General features: G+C 43.7%; 1 protein-coding gene across 4 annotated transcripts in view; it reads right to left on the bottom strand.

Moving 5' to 3' along the window:
- Window positions 1-21,526, bottom strand: part of LOC141085557 (transcriptional enhancer factor TEF-1-like) — a 91,605-nt gene that overhangs the window by 23,624 nt on the left and 46,455 nt on the right. For all 4 annotated transcript variants that reach the window (XM_073571009.1, XM_073571010.1, XM_073571008.1 and 1 more), the window contains one exon: window positions 3,145-3,209. In XM_073571009.1, the coding sequence (XP_073427110.1) occupies window positions 3,145-3,209 (65 nt within the window). The remainder of the gene's footprint in view (window positions 1-3,144; window positions 3,210-21,526) is intronic.

Here is a 21,526-nt window from a genome sequence, read left to right as displayed (position 1 = left end):
TTGATTGGTCATTTACAGCAGATATAAATGTGCATATTCACTAGTGACCTGTAGGTGGCGCTGTAAGAGCAGCTTTAGCATAAATAGTAGTGGTCGCTTTAAATGACTAGGTTGATTGTGTATAACACATATGCTAGCTGTCAGATGGGTGCACTGTGTTTAATTTTAGCTTTGTCATATGGCTGGATATCATTGCAGAACATTACTTTGGATTCTGAAGATCTGCTTTGCACTTGGCTTTCTATCGACAATCCAGTCCATTCATTATAAAGACGGTGGTCAATTATCCCAATACTCTTCCAAAACATTGAATTGGATAGTGATCCGAAGTTGTCCCCCATTTCAATCGATTTGGGGCACTTTAAATTCTGCCATAACGTTGAAGTGAAACACTTAGTATGACATGAGTGATGATATATATATTACTCACTGATGAGTACCTGCAATGAGTCAGACCCATGAATAAGAAGAACTTCCTACATAGCAGAATGACCCACCATCCCACCAATGACAGACATGCCGACAGATGGATTTCAAGAGTGTATCATCACTCAACACTAGCATGCTGATTGGAACCCATTAAGAAAAAATGATGCCTAATGTAATAAGTCCCAATAAGTTTGTGTCCTTCCAGTTGGCCTAAAGGACCTTTAGCCCAGAGCAATGGTCATCAGAGCGGCCATTACCCAGTCTGAACATTCACAGTGCTTTAATGAAAAACGGAAAAACACTCATTTGTCGTTGATGGCAGCTTTCATGCGGACATAAAAAGTATTGTTTGACGGATTTGTTACCAACGATAAATAAAAACGTATGAAAAGTTGAAAAATTAACAACCACATTAAGGATGCAGTCACACGGCAGTATAAATTGGACCGTGATTGGAAATCAGTACGCGGACTAGCAGGAAGCACTCATGAACCAAGCTTGACAATTGCATAGAAATACATGAAGCTATCTCGCTCAGGTGGGAAGAGCCGCCGTGAACTGCTATCCGATCTCGGTCCGATTCATACGGCCGTCAAACTGCACCCTAATGATGTTTCTTACAGAGTTCTCCTCCAGTCACTGCTGTGATGATGGACTTCTATTATCATTGATTGGTACTTCTTTTGGGAAATATATCTGCCTCCAGAAAAAAGACTCTAAAGAGGGTCATTCATTTTAAATAGATGTCGGCCCAAACAATCGTTTATCTTACTGCCCTCTCTGCCAGCTCGTCTGAGCACTCTGGGTGTCAGAGTCCTCTGAAAGTAGCTTATCTCTCTGTCGAGCTAGAGCATCAACTCCTGAAATTTAGCTAGCCAGATACTTCTACTCCCCCAACAGATGCGAGTTGGGAGTCACCCCAATACACATTAGATTGTCAACCAATCCAGCCAAAATTGGTTTGTTCAGCCAATTTTTTTCTTATGTGTATAGGGCCATACTATTATAAAAAAAATAATACTTCTCTATGGGTCTGTGCACACAATGTCTTTTTCAGGAGGCTCCCGCTCCGGAAACCATCTGTAAAAAAGCACTAACTAAATATTTGAAAGAATGAACATATACAGTTCTATGTGAAACAATTTCGCTGTTCATATACAGTATATGGTCAATCGTTTGTAAGTAAAAGAATTCTAAAGAGGATAAAAAGGACCCTAAAGCTGTTCTTAATTACTAAAAAGCTGTCAGCCAGAAAATCGTTTTGCCATCATCCATCTCTCCCTGTGTTCACAATATCTTTTTCAGGTGGATCCCATTCCAAAAAACAAAAAGCGGTAGCAAAACCCTAAAAGTCTAATTTTATCCTGACCATTTTTCATGCGCCTTCTTCTCAGAAAACACTCTATACTTTATAATAAAAGTCATTAGGAAGATGCCGAGATGGAGGAACGTCTTTTTGATAATGTTCTTGCTTCAAAAGCCACTAGCGATTTTCTCGTTGCTAAATGACAGAAAGTGACCGTAAAAGAAGACGCCATAAAAACAATGCAAGAATGCTCAATAAAAATGACAGAGGTCAAAAGTGTCTAAAAAGCACTTGGAAAACAGATCAACATATAGGACAGAAAACATCAGCATTTCCTGGAGCGTCTTCCTTTTGAAGAACGCACACCAGAAAAAAGATGTTGTGTGACACATACACTAAAGTAGGTTAAAGAGAGTCTCTCGGCACAGAATGATTGTTCAACCCAAGTACACCCTTAAGGCCCCTTTACATTTAGCGTTGCACCAGCGATCCCGACCACAATATGACCCGGTCAGGATCGCTGGTGCGTCGCTAAATGGTCGCTAGTGAGCTGCCAAACAGGCAGATCTCACCAGCGATGTAGCAGCGGTCGGCGGTCGTACTCACCTTTCAGACGCGGCGAGGTGACCGTCTTCCGCCCGTGTCCATGGCTCGCTCGTCGGCGCCAGCAGGAAGCCCAGCAGGAGGCCGACGACAAGAAATGGACCAGGCTGATCTCACGCGATCAGTGATAGCCAGCAGGGGAGCCGGTCGGAGGTAAGTATCACACGTAGCGATATCGCTAGCAATATCGCTGCTGCGTCACAAAATCGATGACGCTTTAGCGATATTGCTAGCGATATCGCTATGTGTAAAGCCCCCTTTAGCGTGGCCAAACACTTCCCACCTGCTTGCTGAACTGTTTGGCCACACCAAGGGTGCACCGAGTTTTGTGTATGGTTCTAAGAGTCTTTCTGTTCTGACCGAGTTTCTACGAATGCCTGTGGCTGCAAGATGGCCACAACTTTTTGGCATATCACATTTTGGTCATATTCAGCCAATTACGTTAATACAAAAATGATATTTAACTAGATTTTTTTGTAGGACAACTCCTTTATCAGCTAATCTCCACAGGTTCGGCCTTCAAAGGGCCATCCAAACCACAGATGTTACCAGGAGGGATCTGGTTGGCCATGTTCTTCTTAAAACGGGTTGATTTTACATGGAAGGGCCAGGTCTGGCAGTGCGAGAGCCATCCAATCTTTATTGGGATGGACAATGCCCTATAATGTCCTAATACAGCTTATGGGAATGTGTTGTCTCATTAAGACAACCCCTATAAACGATATCCAAAACCTCTTTTCAATGGGGCAACCATCACGCTTAAAGCCAACCATATGAATTGTTTTCTTTGACCCTTCGTTCCTCACCTGCTTTCTTGTCCGCGTCTTTCCCGTTCGAAGTTTTATATATCTGGCTATTAATTCGTTTCGACCTGCAAACAAAAGGAGGGGGGCACAATGAAAAAAAAAATATTAATTATTAATATTAAGCTATTATACAAATTAAAACTGAGATGTAGAGCATACTATCAAAAAAAATAAGAAAATGCAAAAATATATTTAAAACAAAACAAAACATTTTGATAAGGAACAATAAAACTTTTTTTTTTTTTTTTTTTTTTTTTTAAGATTTTTGAAAGTCCAAGAGCTGATAAAAATGTAGCATGCCTCACAGAAAAGAGCTCAAGGAAGCAGTATATCACAACCCCAAAACCTGCGAGCAAGAAAGCCCTGCAAAAGTCAGTGAGGGCCACGAGCCTTCAACAAAGGGGGACTACTCTCAGGCACCAGCCCGGTTACCAATATAGTATTCACAAGCTTTGGGGGTCTTTAGACTTGCGTACCCCTCTACTGGATGTGCAAATCATGACAACTAAGATGCGTGGCGTTGAGCTTGAGAAGACCCAAACAATATCAGGAATACAAGGTGGCATCCTCTATATTTAGAGGCAAGAAGGTTTAATCATAATCACACATGCAGATTCTTTACTGTAAAGGGCCTGTCACACTAAGCGATATCGATTCGCTAGCAATATCGCTATAACGTCACTGGTTTTTGTGACGTTATAGCGATATTGCTAGCGATATCGCTATGTCTGATACTTACCTCCGACCGCTCACCCGCTGGTTATCGCTGATCGCGTGAGAACGTCCTGGACCATTTATCGTCGTCAGCTTCCTGCTGGGCTTCCTGCTGTGATGACGAGCGACGCGTGGAGCCGGGCGGGAGGACATTTTCATCACCTCGTCTGACAGGTAAGTAGCGACCCCCGACCCCTGCGATGTCGCTGGTGAGATCTGCCTGTGTGGCAGCTCACTAGCGACCACTTAGCGATACACCAGCGATCCAGACCGCATCATATCGCTGGTCGGGATCGCTGGTACATCGCTAAGTGTGACAGTATCTTAAGAGCAATGAGATTATGGATCCCTCTGCCACGTGATGTTGTAATGGTTAATTCACTACAAAAGTACAGGAACGGCCTGGATAAATATAATATTGCAGGTTCTGAGCACTAGATAGATTCTGTGATAGGACGTTAATCCAGGGAACTTGTCTGATTTGCCATATGTGGAGTCGGGAAGGATTTTTTCCCCTAATATGGAGCTATTAGTATCTGCCCCATGGGGTTTTTGCCTTCCTATGAAAGTTGAACTCAACAGACTTAAGTCTACCTTCATCCACAATAACTATGAACCTAGGAAACTTCTGTCAACAAAAGAATCGAAGAACTAGCTTATGCTTATGTTTATGCTTTTATGCTGCACAAAAGCATATAAAATAGTATGCAGCCTCTCCAGAAGACCACCTATGTGAGAAGAATCTTTATGTAGCGCTTACATATTCTGCAGCGCTTTACACACATTATCATCGCTGTCCCTGATGGGGCTCACAATCTCAGTATGTCTTTGTGGGAGGAAACCAGAGTACCCGGAGAAAACCCACACAAACACGGGGAGAACACACAGACTCCTTGCAGATGTTGTCCTTGGTGGGATTAGAACCCAGGACTCCAGCGCTGCAAGGCTAACCACTGAGCCACCGTGCTTAAGACAAGAATTGCTGTTCCACCATATATATTTGCTGGCCACTTTTCTTGCGCAGACAACCCCTGCAGAAGACTTTTTTTGGGTGGTCGCCTCAAAGATGTTTTACTCCCATTGGTGTAACTGTAATAGGTGAAAGGGCAGCAATTGCACTTGGGCCCTGGAACCTGAGGGGGCCCAAAATGTCCCTTTAAGGCTAGTTTCACACTTGCTTTTTTTTGCAGCGCGTTTTTCCCGCAAAAAAACACATTGAAAAAACGCATACAAAAGCATACAACTGCTGCGTTTTTTTCAAGCATTTTTATGAGCATGCATGAAAAAAACGCAGCGTTTTTATGCGTTTGTATGCGTTTTTAGTGCGTTTTTACCGCGTTTGCGTTTTTTTCCAACATTAGGTGGCCCCTCACACTAACCCAAACCATGACTTTACTAACCCTAACCCTGACCCTAACCCTAACCCTGACCCTAACCCTAACCCTAACCCTGACCCTAACCCTTAACCAAACCATACTTAACCCTAACCCAAACCCTAAACCCTAACTAACCCTAACCCTGACCCTAACCCTGACCCTAACCCTAACCCTGACCCTAACCCTAACCCTAACCCTGACCCTAACCCTTAACCAAACCATACTTAACCCTAACCCTGACCCTAATTCTAACCCTAACCCTAACCCTGACCCTAACCCTTAACCAAACCATACTTAACCCTAACCCTGACCCTAACCCTAACCCTGACCCTGACCCTAACCCTTAACCAAACCATACTTAACCCTAACCCTGACCCTAACCCCAACCCTAACCCTGACCCTGACCCTAACCCTAACCCTAAACCCCTTTAACTAACCCTAACTCTAACCCAAACCCCTAAATTCCATGGTTAACAAAAAAAACGCATGTGCAAAAAAACGCATACATAAGCATGCCAATGCGCACATATGCGCACCCATAGGCTATAATGGCCATTTTTAGCGCAAAACGTGCGCATACGTGCGCATGCGCTTTTTTGCAGGGCCAAAAAATGCAACATGCTGCGTCTGGAAAATCCCAACGCACACCCCAAAAAAACGCAGCGCATGAAAATCGCATACGTGCGCATGCCAGCGCGCAGGTATGCGCACCCATGTTAAATATAGGGGAAAAAACGCATGCGCACGTATGCGTTTTTTTCCAGCGCTAAAAAACGCAAATGTGAAACCAGCCTGAGCCATATAAAATGCCTATTATTGTTATTGTTACCTGTGATAATTGGGGGCCCTGTTGGAGCTTTTGCATTGGGGTCCACAAGCTTCAAGGTACACCACTGTTTTGTGGCACGCTATGCATCCAAAACCACGAGTATTTAGCACAAACATCATTTATTCTGAACGCTGTTTTGGACATATTGACTCTCATCAGCACAATGGCTCATTGGTCAGCACAGTAGAATTACAGCATTGGCGTCTTGGGTTAAAATACCACCAAGGACAACATCTGCAAGGAGCTTGGATGTTCTCCCCGTGTTCCTGTGGATTTCCTGCTGGTTCTCCAGTTTCCTCCCACACTCCGAAGACATTCTGATAGGGAATTTAGATTGTGAGCCCCAATGGGGACAGTGAAGATGTCTGTAAAGCACTGGTGAATAAGATGGTGCTAAACATAATAAATCAGTGCAAGATATGGAGGACACGATGTGGTTGGTATGAATTTATCATAAAATACTATTTCAATATAAAATATGCAGGTTATATAAAGTTGTTAGAAAACTAGTTCAAAAGCCAAAACATTTTTGGATTACTTTCTAGTAGTTTTATTTCTATTTGTATTTTTTATCATTTGCTTTTATTTTTATATTTTGTGTTTTTTTTTATTTACAATTTTGCGCTTACTTGTATTTTATTTTTGTGGAAGCAGGACAGTCTTGTCATTATTTTTCTTTTTTTTTCATGGGAAGGAAATATTAAGTGGGAAACCAGATCTTTAAAAGAAATGGTTGAGTGATCGCTAAACAGCTGAAGAGTATTTCTCTCTGTAGGGACACTTTTTTCCTCCATTCTTTAAGTTAATGTAGCGGCCACTTACTGCTCTTTGGATACATTCAATTGTTGGGTCAGAGGTGGCTTGTTTTGAAAACACCTTCCTCCTGAGCCTTGGGGAGAAGATAAGGGTTCCTGGGTCTTCATTATCTTTTGTTAGGTGGCAGGGAGGAGACATCATGCTCATGGCTGTAGGCTGTATGGGTGGAGGCAGCTGCACCTGGGGTGTCTTACTGAAAGTAATATGATGTGAGCTACAGAGCTCGATTCCAAACAGGTAAAAACGAGTTTATAAAAATAGAGATGGTCGATGAAGCTCAACAGTAAAATGCATTTCTACGCAACGGCTATGAGTTAGATCATGATTGTTCTTGGTGGATCAGTGAAGGTGAAACACATTGCACACCCAAGAGTCGAAATAGGTGGTTGATAATCACAAAAACACAACTAAGTTATCTTTTGATGCTACATCTATCTCGAACAATCAGCCTGTAATCTGACCAGCGCAACATGTACAACATTAGTAAACATTAATGGGCTCACATATAAGTACAGCTCTCCCAAAAAGAATGAATGGAATGGAGGTGGTTGAGGATGTTAAGGTCCCCAAACACATTAGACAAATGTCAACAAACCAGCCGTTATCGACAGGTTCAACCTACAGTCTTGTGTTTGGTAGCACCGGCCAACTGGTGGTCGAGGGAAATGTCGATCGTGCATGTCTGATTTCAGACTGATCAAATTGTTCTCCCTGAAATAAGTGGTTGGCAAACATGTCTTTCTTATAGGGAGTGTTGGCTGAAATGAATGTCGGCAGAACGATCAGCATCTAATGTGTATGGCAAACATAACTTTGTAGAACCGCATTCTTGAAAATACTAGAGGTCCAACCACTGGGATCAGTAAGAAAGCCTGTATCTTATCCATAGGAGATAACTTACTACAACCTTTTGGACATTTTAAATGATCCATTCCTACACATTATGTTGTAGAGGAAAAGCCAATTTTATCTGAGAGATCCCATAGTTGGGCATTAAATTTACATTCTCCTTCTCGTCACACTTTGTTTTCTGAACACATACGGTATCTGCAACTGAAAAGCTCTTGGTGCATGGACTAGATGAAACATAAAAAATATATAATTTAATAGTACATGTTACTAAATACTCTTCAAAATTACTGCTGATGGAAGCAAGAAATAGGCCTTACATGGAACAATTGATTGCATGAAATAAAATAAAATACCGTAGATAAGATTCACTTTAGAGAAAAGCCCTCATACACTTGATAGTCATTGGGAAAATGATGGCTCGGTCATTCGTTGGACTGATGGCTATCTTACCCCACTTTCCCATACACAGGAGCCGAGTTCTCCTATGTTCTCTATGAGTAAGTCGACGCCAGACATCTCTGGCAGCACCTTATTTCTTAGGGGTCAAAAATTGATGATGCCGAATCCTCAACTCCCCAGACAATTTCTTGGGGGAACTCATATGCAGAAGACTGGGAGCCCACATCTGCGGGTTCAGCTGACGTCGGTCTAATGTGTATCAGGGCTTAATAGTGCCAATACATGCTGGATGAAGGAAAGCTCGGAATGGCCCACGAGGGAATAGGTGAATCCCCTGGTGGGCCTCCATGCAGAAGTAAGCTTCTGATTTCCCAACAACAGCAGTATACTTAATTCACTATGTACAAAAAAAAAACGCCTCTCATTCATTTAACAAACTACCTAACTTATTTTATAGAAGCAGTGGTAAATTTGTAAAAGAGGATAATGTAACATTTGGATGTAGCTAAACAGTGGGTCCTCAGTCAATATAACTGGTGGGCCTTTCCCACTCCTGTCCAAGACGGAATGAAAGGCAACATGCCAGGATATCTAGGCTATCTAGTATGTATGGAAGTGTCCAGGCTATGCTGAATTCTAACATGCCCAACATGCCCAATCTTTCGTTCCCATAGGGGATAACTTGGGTAGAGTAGTCTTCAGGCCGAACGCTGCTTCCCCCATCTTAAGCTGGCCATACACATGAGATAACTGTAGGCTGAAAAAAGCTCTCTTTCCAAACAACCTATACACACAGTTTTCAACATTAAGAGAGAAAGGAGACAGCAGCTGGCAGACTTCTCTGACAGCATCTTATCTCCCCTGAAAACAAAAGGATCGGTCATCGAAATTCCAACAATAATCTTTATGGTAGAGAGTCGGGAGGCCCACAAACTCATCAGATGGTCAGCCAGTCCTACCAAAATTAGTGGCTTCAGTTGTATTTTATCTATTGTGCATGGGGGCCTTAAGATGTATAGGCAACTTGAGTTTACTTTGAACTGCACCGCACTTTGTAATCATAAGGAAAATTACATGCCTTGAAGAAGAATCATAACTGATCCGAAACGCGTTGCATTTCGTACTTGTGTCTGCCTTCTTATCCTTGGATTACCCAATAGCGTCTTTTCTACTTTTATTGGCTCACTGTAGCCTTACTTTTCTCTCTTATTGTTTGTTGCATACAGACCATGTGATCCATGCACCTACTGGTGAGTTAGTTGGACGTTTCTTTTTCTAATAAGGAAAAGTATAAATCACATTTTCATAAATTCTCCGAGGGATACATAAGCACCAATGACCCCTTGAAGAGATAGCGGTACTATACATAACATGTAACAGAGCCTGGTACAAATATTACATCGAGGAGCAGATGGTATTATATAGTACACTGGATTGAAAAATTACTGTAAATTAATGAAATATATTGAAGGGGTTACATGAAATCAGAAAAGGGATTAGCCTTTTTTTTCCCCAGACATCGCACTACTTCTGTCCATGGGCTCAGATTGGTATTAAATAAAATAAGCCCTTAAACACCTCAGTCAGACATGGCCTATCACCAGAAGTGGTGCCGTTTTTGGAAAACAAAAGTGACCTTTTCCTGATCTCAAAATAAATGACTACTTTCATGAGGGCATACGGGCGGTGTAAAATTATAATCATAAAGTAGGTCACTGAGCATTCAGCTGCAGATTGCCAAAGTAATCGGTGATTTATTCAGAAATCCTTGGTTTGAGACCAAAAACTTCTTTTCACTTTCTTCCTGGGGTTAAATCTGGTTTACTCGACTGACGGAGAACCATAACACATTGTAACTGCAGACTTAACGGTAGCCGATAGAATACATACAAGGACAGATTAGTGAGATAACAAGGGCTTATTGTGCTTAGTTTTAAGATTTGTGCATGCAACAGGTTGAAAAGTTTAGAGCCAATGTTGTCACAGCTGCCCATGGCCATGTAAAGCCACCATTTGGTCAACTTCGATCACATCTGCTTCACGCCCCCACCCTATGTCATGCTGTAGCACAGCAGTGGGGAAAACATATCCTTCTGAATGAAACAAGTCACAGCACATTAGTGACCAAATATAGCCATGGCAAGACTCAAAGCAACACTAAGCCAAGTCCCAAGAAACTCTACAAAAACCCTGAGCTTGAAGACAAAAACTGCATCCAAGAACCCAATAAGACTGACTTATTAACCCACCCAAGATATGAGTCACCGTTGGATGCAAGCCCAATGTGCACAGTGATTATCAGGCCACTTGTAGGGATTTCCAACACTTATTTATGACTCAAATTGCCCAGTCAGCAAAACCACTAATGGATGGGAGACTCAGAAATCTTTGTAGTTCCATTGTCATCTTATTACTGTGGTAACTTTTTGGATCTCTGCTGCCTTATTCTTCAGTGAAATTAGACTCAATTACCTGGTTGTTCATTGACAAATGCTTACTATAAAGGCCAAAGTAGAGTTGAGGGCAGCTTCATCTCAGGTTGGGTCTTATGTTTTATTACTTATAGCATATGGAGGTTCTTAGTTTCAGAACTAAAAAAAAGACAATTTTTGAAATTATCAAGAACCACGCTATTTTCCAAAAATTAGCTTGAATATGGTATACAGATTGCCTTTTCAGAGAGGAGTAGAACTCGACTGCTACCTACTAGAAGTAGCAATCCTAAAAGTCAATATTGACCCTTTAACAAGCCTCGCCACATGACTTAAGGTCCTTTCACACTTAGCGATGTACCAGCGATCCCGACCACGATACAACCCGGTCAGGATCGCTGGTGCATCGCTAAATGGTCGCTAGTGAGCTGCCATACAGGCAGATCTCACAGCGATGCAGCAGCGATACAGCGGACGATACTTACCTTTCACACGTGGCGACCATGACGTCCTCCCGCCTGCGTCCACACGTCGCTCGTCGGCGCCACAGGAAGCGCAGCAGGAAACACCCAACGAGAAATGGAGCAATCCGATCTCGCGCGATCAGCGATGGACAGCGGGGGAGCCGGTCGGAGGTAAGTATCACACATAGCGATATCGCTAGCAATATCGCTATAACGTCACAAAATCGGTGACGTTATAGCGATATTTCTAGTGATATCGCTATGTGTAAAACCCCCTTTAGATTAAAAGCCAAACCAAAATCTCAATTTGGAAACTCCTGTTTCAGGGTGCTGCACCTCCTCAATGCAAAGCATGAGATCTGATTTGGTTGTATGACAGTCCTCTGAATGGAGTCTAAGGGATAACATCTCTACTTATGGAGAGTGACATGCCTGACATCACAGACACCCACACCATTTGATTATCATTGAGCCGAGATCTACCGTAAGTCTGCACATGTGCCACCTTTGGTGACCATTTTCCTGAAGCCCACCACCAGGAGAGCAATGTGCAGAGCAGGTACTCTGCTCCTGCTTTGCAATGCCGACATTTTCTTGAAGCTCATCACAGGGACACCCCCTTCTCCCAGTCGAGGGCCAACAACGTTGTCCCACTTCTGCCACCGCCGACTTCTTGCAGCGCCGAGATTACCTCCTGTGACCTCACTCCAGCACCGCGAGGCCCCCCCCCCCCAGGTAAGTTACATTCGGGCTATCAGACTCGCCTCCATTTTCCTTCAAAAATTTGGGGGAATGAAGTGCGTCTTACAGTCAGAAAAATTTGGTAATCAGTATATATATATATATATATATATATATATATATATATATATATATATATATATATAAAGCTCAATGTGGGTGTGTGTATGTATGCAAGTATGTCCGGGATTGGCATCTGCACCGTCGTAGCTACAGCCACAAAATTTGGCACAGTCACACGTCTGGACTCCGAGAGCGTCATAGGCTATGTTGTGAGGCAAAATTTTAACCCCGCGCGTTCCAATTCACCAAACAATTTTGCCCCTATCTACATAATGGGGACAAAGTGAAAGGAAAAGTGTTGGAGGCAAATTGACAGCTGCCAGATGTGAACAAGGGGGACTTAAAGAATGAGAGCTATGGCGCCCAAGAGTATATACCGTACAGTTGCTAAGGTGGAGCCCTGACATGGGACACTCACCACAGACGGGGATATGAACACACACACAAAATGCGCCACACACTACCACGTGCTTCAACACATATACCACCCTCAGCACACATTTCACCACACATACACTAACCTCGCCACATAAAAGTCGAAACACAAAAGTCGCCACTCAAAACTCGCCACGCTGTCCCAGAGCTGTTTAAAAGATGAAAAATGAGCTGTGATTGGTTGCTATCAGCAACAGTTTTCTTTGTGGACAGTTGTGGTAACTGAGGCCTATTATTCTTATCATTTCTATGGTGTTATCGTCCTTCTGTAATGCTGGAAATAACACAATTTATTACCGTGCCAACACAGACCACCCTCTGACACAGACTGCAGGGGGAGCCCAGTATCACACAGGATAGGATTAGATACACGGCTCAACTGTCAGTATCACACAGGATAGGATTAGATACACAGGTCAGTGGTCAGTATCACACAGGAGAGGATTAGACACATGGCTCAGCAGTCAGTATCACACAGGATAGGATTAGATACACAGCTCAGTAGTCAGTATCACACAGGATAGGATTAGATACGCAGCTCAGCACACACTATCACACAGAATAGTATTAGATACACAGCTCAGCAGTCAGTATCACACAGGAGAGGATTAGATACACAGCTCAGCAGTCAGTATCACACAGGATAGGATTAGATACACAGCTCAGCAGTCAGTATCACACAGGATAGAATTAGATACACAGCTCAGCAGTCAGTGTCACACAGTATAGGATTAGATACACAGCTCAGCAGTCAGTATCACACAGGATAGGATTAGATACACAGCTCAGCAGTCAGTATCACACAGAATAGTATTAGATACACGGCTCAGCAGACAGTATCACACAGAATAGGATTAGATACACGGCTCAGCAGTCATTATCACACAGGATAGGATTAGATGCACGGTTTTTATGTGCAATATAATCATTATAATTTGTTATAACTAACCACAGTTGGTTACTATGCCCAAGCAACGCCGGGCTCTTCAGCTAGTCTAATATATAAAGTTCAATGTATGTATGTATGTGTGTATGTCCGGAATTGGCATCCGCACCGTCGCAGCTACAGCCATAAAATTTGGCACAGTCACACGTCTGGACCCCGAGAGCGTCATAGGCTATGTTATGAGGCAAAATTTTAACCCCGCATGTTCCAATTCACCAAACAATTTTGCCCCTGTCTACATAATGGGGAAAAAGTGTATGTATGTATTGGCATCTGCACCGTCGCAGCTACAGCCACAAAATTTTGCACAGTCACACGTCTGGACCCCGAAAGCGTCACAGGCTATGTTGTGAGGTGAAATTTTAACCCCGCGCGTTCCAATCCAAACAATTTTGCCCCATCTACATAATGGGGAAAAAGTGAAAGGAAAAGTGTTGGAGGCAAATTGACAGCTGCCAGATGTGAACAAGGGGGACTAAAAGAATGACAGCGATGGCGCCAAACAGTATATACGTACAGTTGCTAAGGTGGGGCCCTGACATGGGATACTCACCACACACAGGGATATGAACACACACACAAAATGCGCCACACACTACCACGTGCTTCAACACATATACCACCCTCAGGACACATTTCACCACACATACACTAACCTCGCCACATAAAAGTCGAAACACAAAAGTCGCCACTCAATACTCGCCACACTGTCCCAGAGCTGTTTAAAAGATGAAAAATGAGCTGTGATTGGTTGCTATCAGCAACAGTTTTCTTTGTAGACAGTTGTGGTAACTGAGGCCTATTATTCTTATCATTTCTATGGTGTTATCTTCCGTCTGTAAAGCTGGAAATAACACAATTTATTACCGTGCCAACTCAGACCACCCTCTGACACAGACTGCAAGGGGAGCCCAGTATCACACAGGATAGGAATAGATACATGGCTCAGCAGTCAGTATCACACAGGATAGGATTAGACACATGGCTCAGCAGGCAGTATCACACAGGAGAGGATTAGATACACAGCTCAGCAGTCAGTATCACACAGGAGAGGATTAGACACATGGCTCAGCAGGCAGTATCACACAGGATAGGATTAGACACATGGCTCAGCAGTCAGTATCACACAGGATAGGATTAGATACACAGCTCAGCAGTCAGTATCACACAGGAGAGGATTAGACACATGGCTCAGCAGGCAGTATCACACAGGATAGGATTAGATACACAGCCCAGTAGTCAGTATCACACAGGATAGGATTAGATACGCAGCTCAGCACACAGTATCACACAGAATAGTATTAGATACACGGCTCAGCAGACAGTATCACACAGAATAGGATTAGATACACGGCTCAGCAGTCAGTATCACACAGGATAGGATTAGATGCACGGTTTTTATGTGCAATATAATCATTATAATTTGTTATAACTAACCACAGTTGGTTACTATGCCCAAGCAACGCCGGGCTCTTCAGCTAGTCTAATATATAAAGTTCAATGTATGTATGTATGTGTGTATGTCCGGGATTGGCATCCGCACCGTCGCAGCTACAGCCACAAAATTTGGCACAGTCACACGTCTGGACCCCGAGAGCGTCACAGGCTATGTTGTGAGGTGAAATTTTAACCCCGCGCGTTCCAATCCAAACAATTTTGCCCCATCTACATAATGGGGAAAAAGTGAAAGGAAAAGTGTTGGAGGCAAATTGACAGCTGCCAGATGTGAACAAGGGGGACTAAAAGAATGACAGCGATGGCGCCAAACAGTATATACGTACAGTTGCTAAGGTGGGGCCCTGACATGGGATACTCACCACACACAGGGATATGAACACACACACAAAATGCGCCACACACTACCACGTGCTTCAACACATATACCACCCTCAGGACACATTTCACCACACATACACTAACCTCGCCACATAAAAGTCGAAACACAAAAGTCGCCACTCAATACTCGCCACGCTGTCCCAGAGCTGTTTAAAAGATGAAAAATGAGCTGTGATTGGTTGCTATCAGCAACAGTTTTCTTTGTAGACAGTTGTGGTAACTGAGGCCTATTATTCTTATCATTTCTATGGTGTTATCTTCCGTCTGTAAAGCTGGAAATAACACAATTTATTACCGTGCCAACTCAGACCACCCTCTGACACAGACTGCAAGGGGAGCCCAGTATCACACAGGATAGGAATAGATACATGGCTCAGCAGTCAGTATCACACAGGATAGGATTAGACACATGGCTCAGCAGGCAGTATCACACAGGAGAGGATTAGATACACAGCTCAGCAGTCAGTATCACACAGGAGAGGATTAGACACATGGCTCAGCAGGCAGTATCACACAGGATAGGATTAGACACATGGCTCAGCAGTCAGTATCACACAGGATAGGATTAGATACACAGCTCAGCAGTCAGTATCACACAGGAGAGGATTAGACACATGGCTCAGCAGGCAGTATCACACAGGATAGGATTAGATACACAGCCCAGTAGTCAGTATCACACAGGATAGGATTAGATACGCAGCTCAGCACACAGTATCACACAGAATAGTATTAGATACACGGCTCAGCAGACAGTATCACACAGAATAGGATTAGATACACGGCTCAGCAGTCAGTATCACACAGGATAGGATTAGATGCACGGTTTTTATGTGCAATATAATCATTATAATTTGTTATAACTAACCACAGTTGGTTACTATGCCCAGGCAACGCCGGGCTCTTCAGCTAGTCTAATATATAAAGTTCAATGTATGTATGTATGTGTGTGTGTATGTCCGGGATTGGCATCCGCACCGTCACAGCTACAGCCACAAAATTTGGCACAGTCACCTCTGGACCCCGAGAGCATCATAGGCTATGTTGTGAGGCAAAATTTTAACCCCGCGCGTTCCAATTCACCAAACAATTTTGCCCCTATCTACATAATGGGGAAAAAGTGAAAGGAAAAGTATTGGAAGCAAATTGACAGTTGCCAGATGTGAACAAGGGGGACTTAAAGAATGAGAGCGCTGGTGCCAAACAGTATATACTGTACAGTTGCTAAGGTGAGGCCCTGACATGGGATACTCACCGCACATGGGGATATGAACACACAAACAAAATGCGCCACACATTACCACGTGTTTCAACACATATACCAGTTTTGGTGAAATCTGCAGTAAAAACACTGAAAGGAATCTCGTTCACTTTACTGGTACTAGAAATTCCTTCAGGCTTTGTGAAAAATCTGTGCAGAAAAAAAGGGACAAAAAAAGTGGCACATTTGCAACGTGTGCACAGGCCCTAAGTAGGAATGACGAAAAGAAGATTGTTTTTAAATATTTACAAATATTTTTCAAACTCCAAATATCGTTTCAAAAACTCTAAATGAGGGTAATTGTCATTCTGTGAAAAAGATTTTTAAAAAGTTTAAATGCTAGTCAACTTTTTCAAGTTCAGACTTGCAAGGGGTTAAGTCTCGAGAAAGCAGTTAATAGACCGTGGAGTATAGCTGTTGTTACTCATGGTGCAGAACAGGTTTTGGATAAGAGACTGCCTTCTTTATCTTTCAATAGGTTTACTGTGCCTAAAGCAAATGTCAGTATAGGGCTTCCCAAGGCTGGATGTGTAATGTCCATCAAAATGGAGACAGGTGGCACTGGCAAGCAAAGACACCTGTTCAGTATTTTTACAGGCAGGCAAAAGAGAGAGTTTATCCGGTTGGACTACTGAGCAAATTTTTTTTTCCTTTCCTGTTAAGCACATTATAACTTATAATTCCATGCGGAGAGGCACAGTTGAACTTGCAGTCTTACAGTTATCCGGGCGTGTTTTCACACGCACGCACACATCAGGTCTGACCAGGTAACCTGTTTCTTCCCCAGAAGTATTAAAACAATCAAGCCCATGAGTCATATCTCCCTGTATATTAGTGCACAATGTTCTTTTAACTCGTCCCACATTTGCAACTCTAATTACAATTCCTAACAAAAGAAGAACAAAGGACAAGGGTGGAAAAAAGACGTCTTTATTTGCATAGTTTTTCTTGAAAAAAAAAAGGATCTATTTGAGAGACAGCGCCTCCACGTTGCACAGGTTGCATGTCGTATTGCAAGCTAAGCATCATTTCAGTTGCCATACCAGACACTGAACAAGGAGCAGAAACATTTTGGCCGGATATTACTTTGAAATGTATTACATACGGGGTACTTTTGTGGCATTTGACATTTAGGTCAGCACATTTTTTAAGTGTTTTCCCATTGTGATCTCTTTAGGACTTGAAACCTAATAGAAAAATTACATTTAACGCATTTTTTTTTTTAAATGACAAAAATAGTTGTAAGAAATGAATAAAAAGCTTTTAGTTTGTGTAATAATGCTGAAAAACAGACAAGAGTTTAAGGGCTCTTACTCACTTGCGAGAGACTCGCGCAAGTCTCATGCATGAAAACCTGCCACTGACGCCGGCACTCGGACCGGAGCGTGCGGCTACATGTATTTCTATGCAGCCGCACACTCCGGTCCCAGTGACGGCGGCAGTGCCAGGTTTTCATGCGAGAGACTCGCACGAGAATCGTTCGAGTCTCTCGCAAGTCAGTATGAGCCCTAAGAAAAAAACACTCCACCGAATCTAATGGTCAAACCATGGTGGGAAGAGGCAAAGCTAAAGTGGCTGAACACCTTCAATAGTTGTCAGCTGAAAACCAGTTTGGCCAACAATTACCTCTCTGCATGAGTTCTAAATAGGGAGAAAAGGACTCCCATGTATTAGATGAAAATCAGCTGAACCCAACAATTTCAACAGAATCAGCCAACTATCTGATGTGTATAATTACCTCCCGACTCTTAAGCTGGAGTCACACATAGCGACTTACCAGCGATCCCGACAATGATATCAACGTGTCAGGATCGCTGGTAAGTTGCTTTGTGATCGCTGGTGAGCTGTCAAACAGACAGCTTCACCAGCGATCAGCACAGCGACGCCGAGCGCGCGGCGTCGCTGTGATCGTTAGTTACCAGCGCGCTGATGCAGGGAGCTGGTAACTAACGTACACATCGGGTATCCAAGGGACGTGCATCCCTTAGATACCCGATGGTGCATTAGTTACCAGCTCCCTGCATCAGCGCGCTCGTAACTAACGTACACATCGGGTATCTAAGGGACGCGCGTCCCTTGGATATCCGATGTGTACATTAGTTACCAGCTGATCGCTGGTCTCCCGCCTGTCACACGCAGTGATGCGTGCTGGCAAGCGGGAGATCAGCGACGAAAGAAATGTCCAGAGGTTTCTTGCAGCGATCAGAGATACCGGCAGGGGGGCCGGTCGCTGATTGCTGTCACACACAGTGATCTCGCTGGTGAGATCGCTGTTGTGTCACAAAACTTGTGACTCAGCAGCGATCTCGCTAGCGAGATGGCTATGTGTGATGGGGCCCTTACCCTATAGATGATATCAGAGAAGAGAAGAATCAGGCAGTATAAATTTCAATGGCTCATACATTCGTTTTCAAGAGATAATCGGCTACTATGGGTGTCTGGCAACGTTTTTCTCTTCCCTCCAATGGAAAGACATGCCAAACGCTCAGGTGGGGTAGTCTTGAGAGATATCTGTCTACCCAACAATGTTATGTATATCTCTATCTATATCATGTTATCTCTCACTTCTGCCAGCGATTCATCTTCCCTGAAAATAAATTTGGGAAATTTAAAATGACTAAGGGTCCCGTCACATTTAGCGATGCACCAGCAATTCCAACCACGATACGACCCGGTCAGGATCGCTGGTGCATCACTAAATGGTCGCTAGTGAGCTGCCAAACAGGCAGATCTCAGCAGCGACGCAGCAGCGGTCGTTACTTACCTGTCAGACGCGGCCATGAAGATGTCCTCCCGCCTGCGTCCACGCGTCGCTCGTCGGCGCCAGCAGGAAGCCCATCAGGAAGCGGCAGACGAGAAACGGTCCAGGACGTTCTCGCGTGATCAGCTATAGCCAGCAGGGGAGCCGGTCGAAGGTAAGTATCACACATAGCGATATCGCTAGCAATATCACTAGCAATATCGCTAGCAATATCGCTGCTGCGTCACAAAATCGGTGACGCTTTAGCGATATTGCTAGCGATATCGCTATGTGTGAAGCCCCCTTAATTCTTCAATCCCCTGACAAACTTCAATCCCCCAAAAACCAAAAAAGCCCCCAAGTTTTCATAGGAGCTTTCAATTGCACTATTATACATATTTATCAGATCACCATTTTTTAAATACGGCATCTGATCCTTCCCATTTATCACGTAAAGGACATTAAGTTGACCCAACCCCATGAATTAACGAGGAACATAGAAGGATGGATACAACCTAACCAACATTTAGATACACTGGATAATTGATATGATTGCAATTTGGAAGAATTGAAAAAAAAATAATCACGTAGCCCAACCAATGCAAAAGTCTTTGAGAAGTCAGGACTATTTTATTTTTTTACTATGAGCCTAAGAACTAACAGGAAGGTAATTACTTGCTACCTGTCGGTTGTGCCTGGCACTAATCTCTGCCACTTCAGAGAGGTCACAGACCACTCCTGCCACTGTCACGAGCACTTCGCAGGTGACAGACTATCATCCTGCGTCAGGCCTCAGAAGGTCTGAGGGCCTGTCCATACAGACTGCTCCCTGAACCACCTGCCTCTAGGACGCAGCGTCAACCTCCTTCTGCCCTGAGAAGTTCAGCTCAGCTGTGACCCAGTGCGGGTAATAGCTTCATTTCCACTTCTGCTTGCTAGTGTGTTGGACCTTTTCAGATTGCTCCAGTTTGGTGTCTGGAATCACTCTTCTGGTATCCGTATCTGGCGATTCAGCTAAGTGTTCCCCTTTTTGTCGCACCTTACCATCTTTAGTTTAGCGTGCATCTCCCTCCCGTTCCCTATTCAGGACTAGGCCCCAGGGAGATTCAGGGCCCAAGGTTCCGGCTCGGCGATTGGTGAGGAACCAATATAGGGACTCGGTAGGAGTTCTAGGGAGAGATTAGATCTAGCCTAGGAGTCTCCAAATCCCTTCCTTAGTGTCTGGCCCCATTTCCCTTTATGTTACACTTGGTTTTCCCTCACCGTGCGTGGCAGCCGGTAATTCAGTGGCTTCTACTGATGTCACGCTGATAGAGCAGCTTCTTCTCTACCACTCTGAACTGTTGTTGGGACATGACTATCAAAATCATATTGATTGACAACTGGCTCCCCGCTGCCTAACTGCGGGGAGCTGGCTGTCAATCAACATAATCTAGGCAGAGCAGCCCAGGAGAGGAAGAAATGTTGTGTTGACTTGAAGGAGCAGAATCTCCAGTCCGTAGCCGCTTCATGCCAGCACCAGGAAGAACAGTCAGATAGTTGTCAACTACCTGCCTGTCACTTCTTAGGACCATAGTAAAAAAAATAAAATCATCCCGGTCCGGATAGTCCTCTTTAATCCATCCTGCATAGGTACATCCATACTCAAGGAAAATAATATGTGGATGTTGTATTTCTAATGACAGCTTGGAGAGACCAGTATATAATGTATTCTATGGAGATCAGTCAGCTTACCTTCATTGTGATGGGTGGTGGCGGCCTAAGGTGAACAACCCCCTTTAATTATCATGAGCAGCAGAACAGATTTGTTTATATAGGTCACTAGACTCAACCAATGTTCTTTATGCCAAAATGTCACCATGAGTAAGCTTCCTATTGCATAAGACACTCGACATACCAATACATATGATTGCAATTTGGAAGAATTGAAAAAAAAATAATCACGTAGCCCAACCAATGCAAAAGTCTTTGAGAAGTCAGGACTATTTTATTTTTTTACTATGAGCCTAAGAACTAACAGGAAGGTAATTACTTGCTACCTGTCGGTTGTGCCTGGCACTAATCTCTGCCACTTCAGAGAGGTCACAGACCACTCCTGCCACTGTCACGAGCACTTCGCAGGTGACAGACTATCATCCTGCGTCAGGCCTCAGAAGGTCTGAGGGCCTGTCCATACAGACTGCTCCCTGAACCACCTGCCTCTAGGACGCAGCGTCAACCTCCTTCTGCCCTGAGAAGTTCAGCTCAGCTGTGACCCAGTGCGGGTAATAGCTTCATTTCCACTTCTGCTTGCTAGTGTGTTGGACCTTTTCAGATTGCTCCAGTTTGGTGTCTGGAATCACTCTTCTGGTATCCGTATCTGGCGATTCAGCTAAGTGTTCCCCTTTTTGTCGCACCTTACCATCTTTAGTTTAGCGTGCATCTCCCTCCCGTTCCCTATTCAGGACTAGGCCCCAGGGAGATTCAGGGCCCAAGGTTCCG

The sequence above is a fragment of the Dendrobates tinctorius genome, unplaced genomic scaffold (genome assembly GCF_039654945.1).
Source record: "Dendrobates tinctorius isolate UK_male_01 unplaced genomic scaffold, ASM3965494v1 ptg000028l, whole genome shotgun sequence".
NCBI classification, from domain to species: Eukaryota; Metazoa; Chordata; class Amphibia; order Anura; family Dendrobatidae; genus Dendrobates; species Dendrobates tinctorius.
Note: the sequence above shows the minus strand (reverse complement) of the source record. Positions and strands in the feature narration are given on the sequence as shown.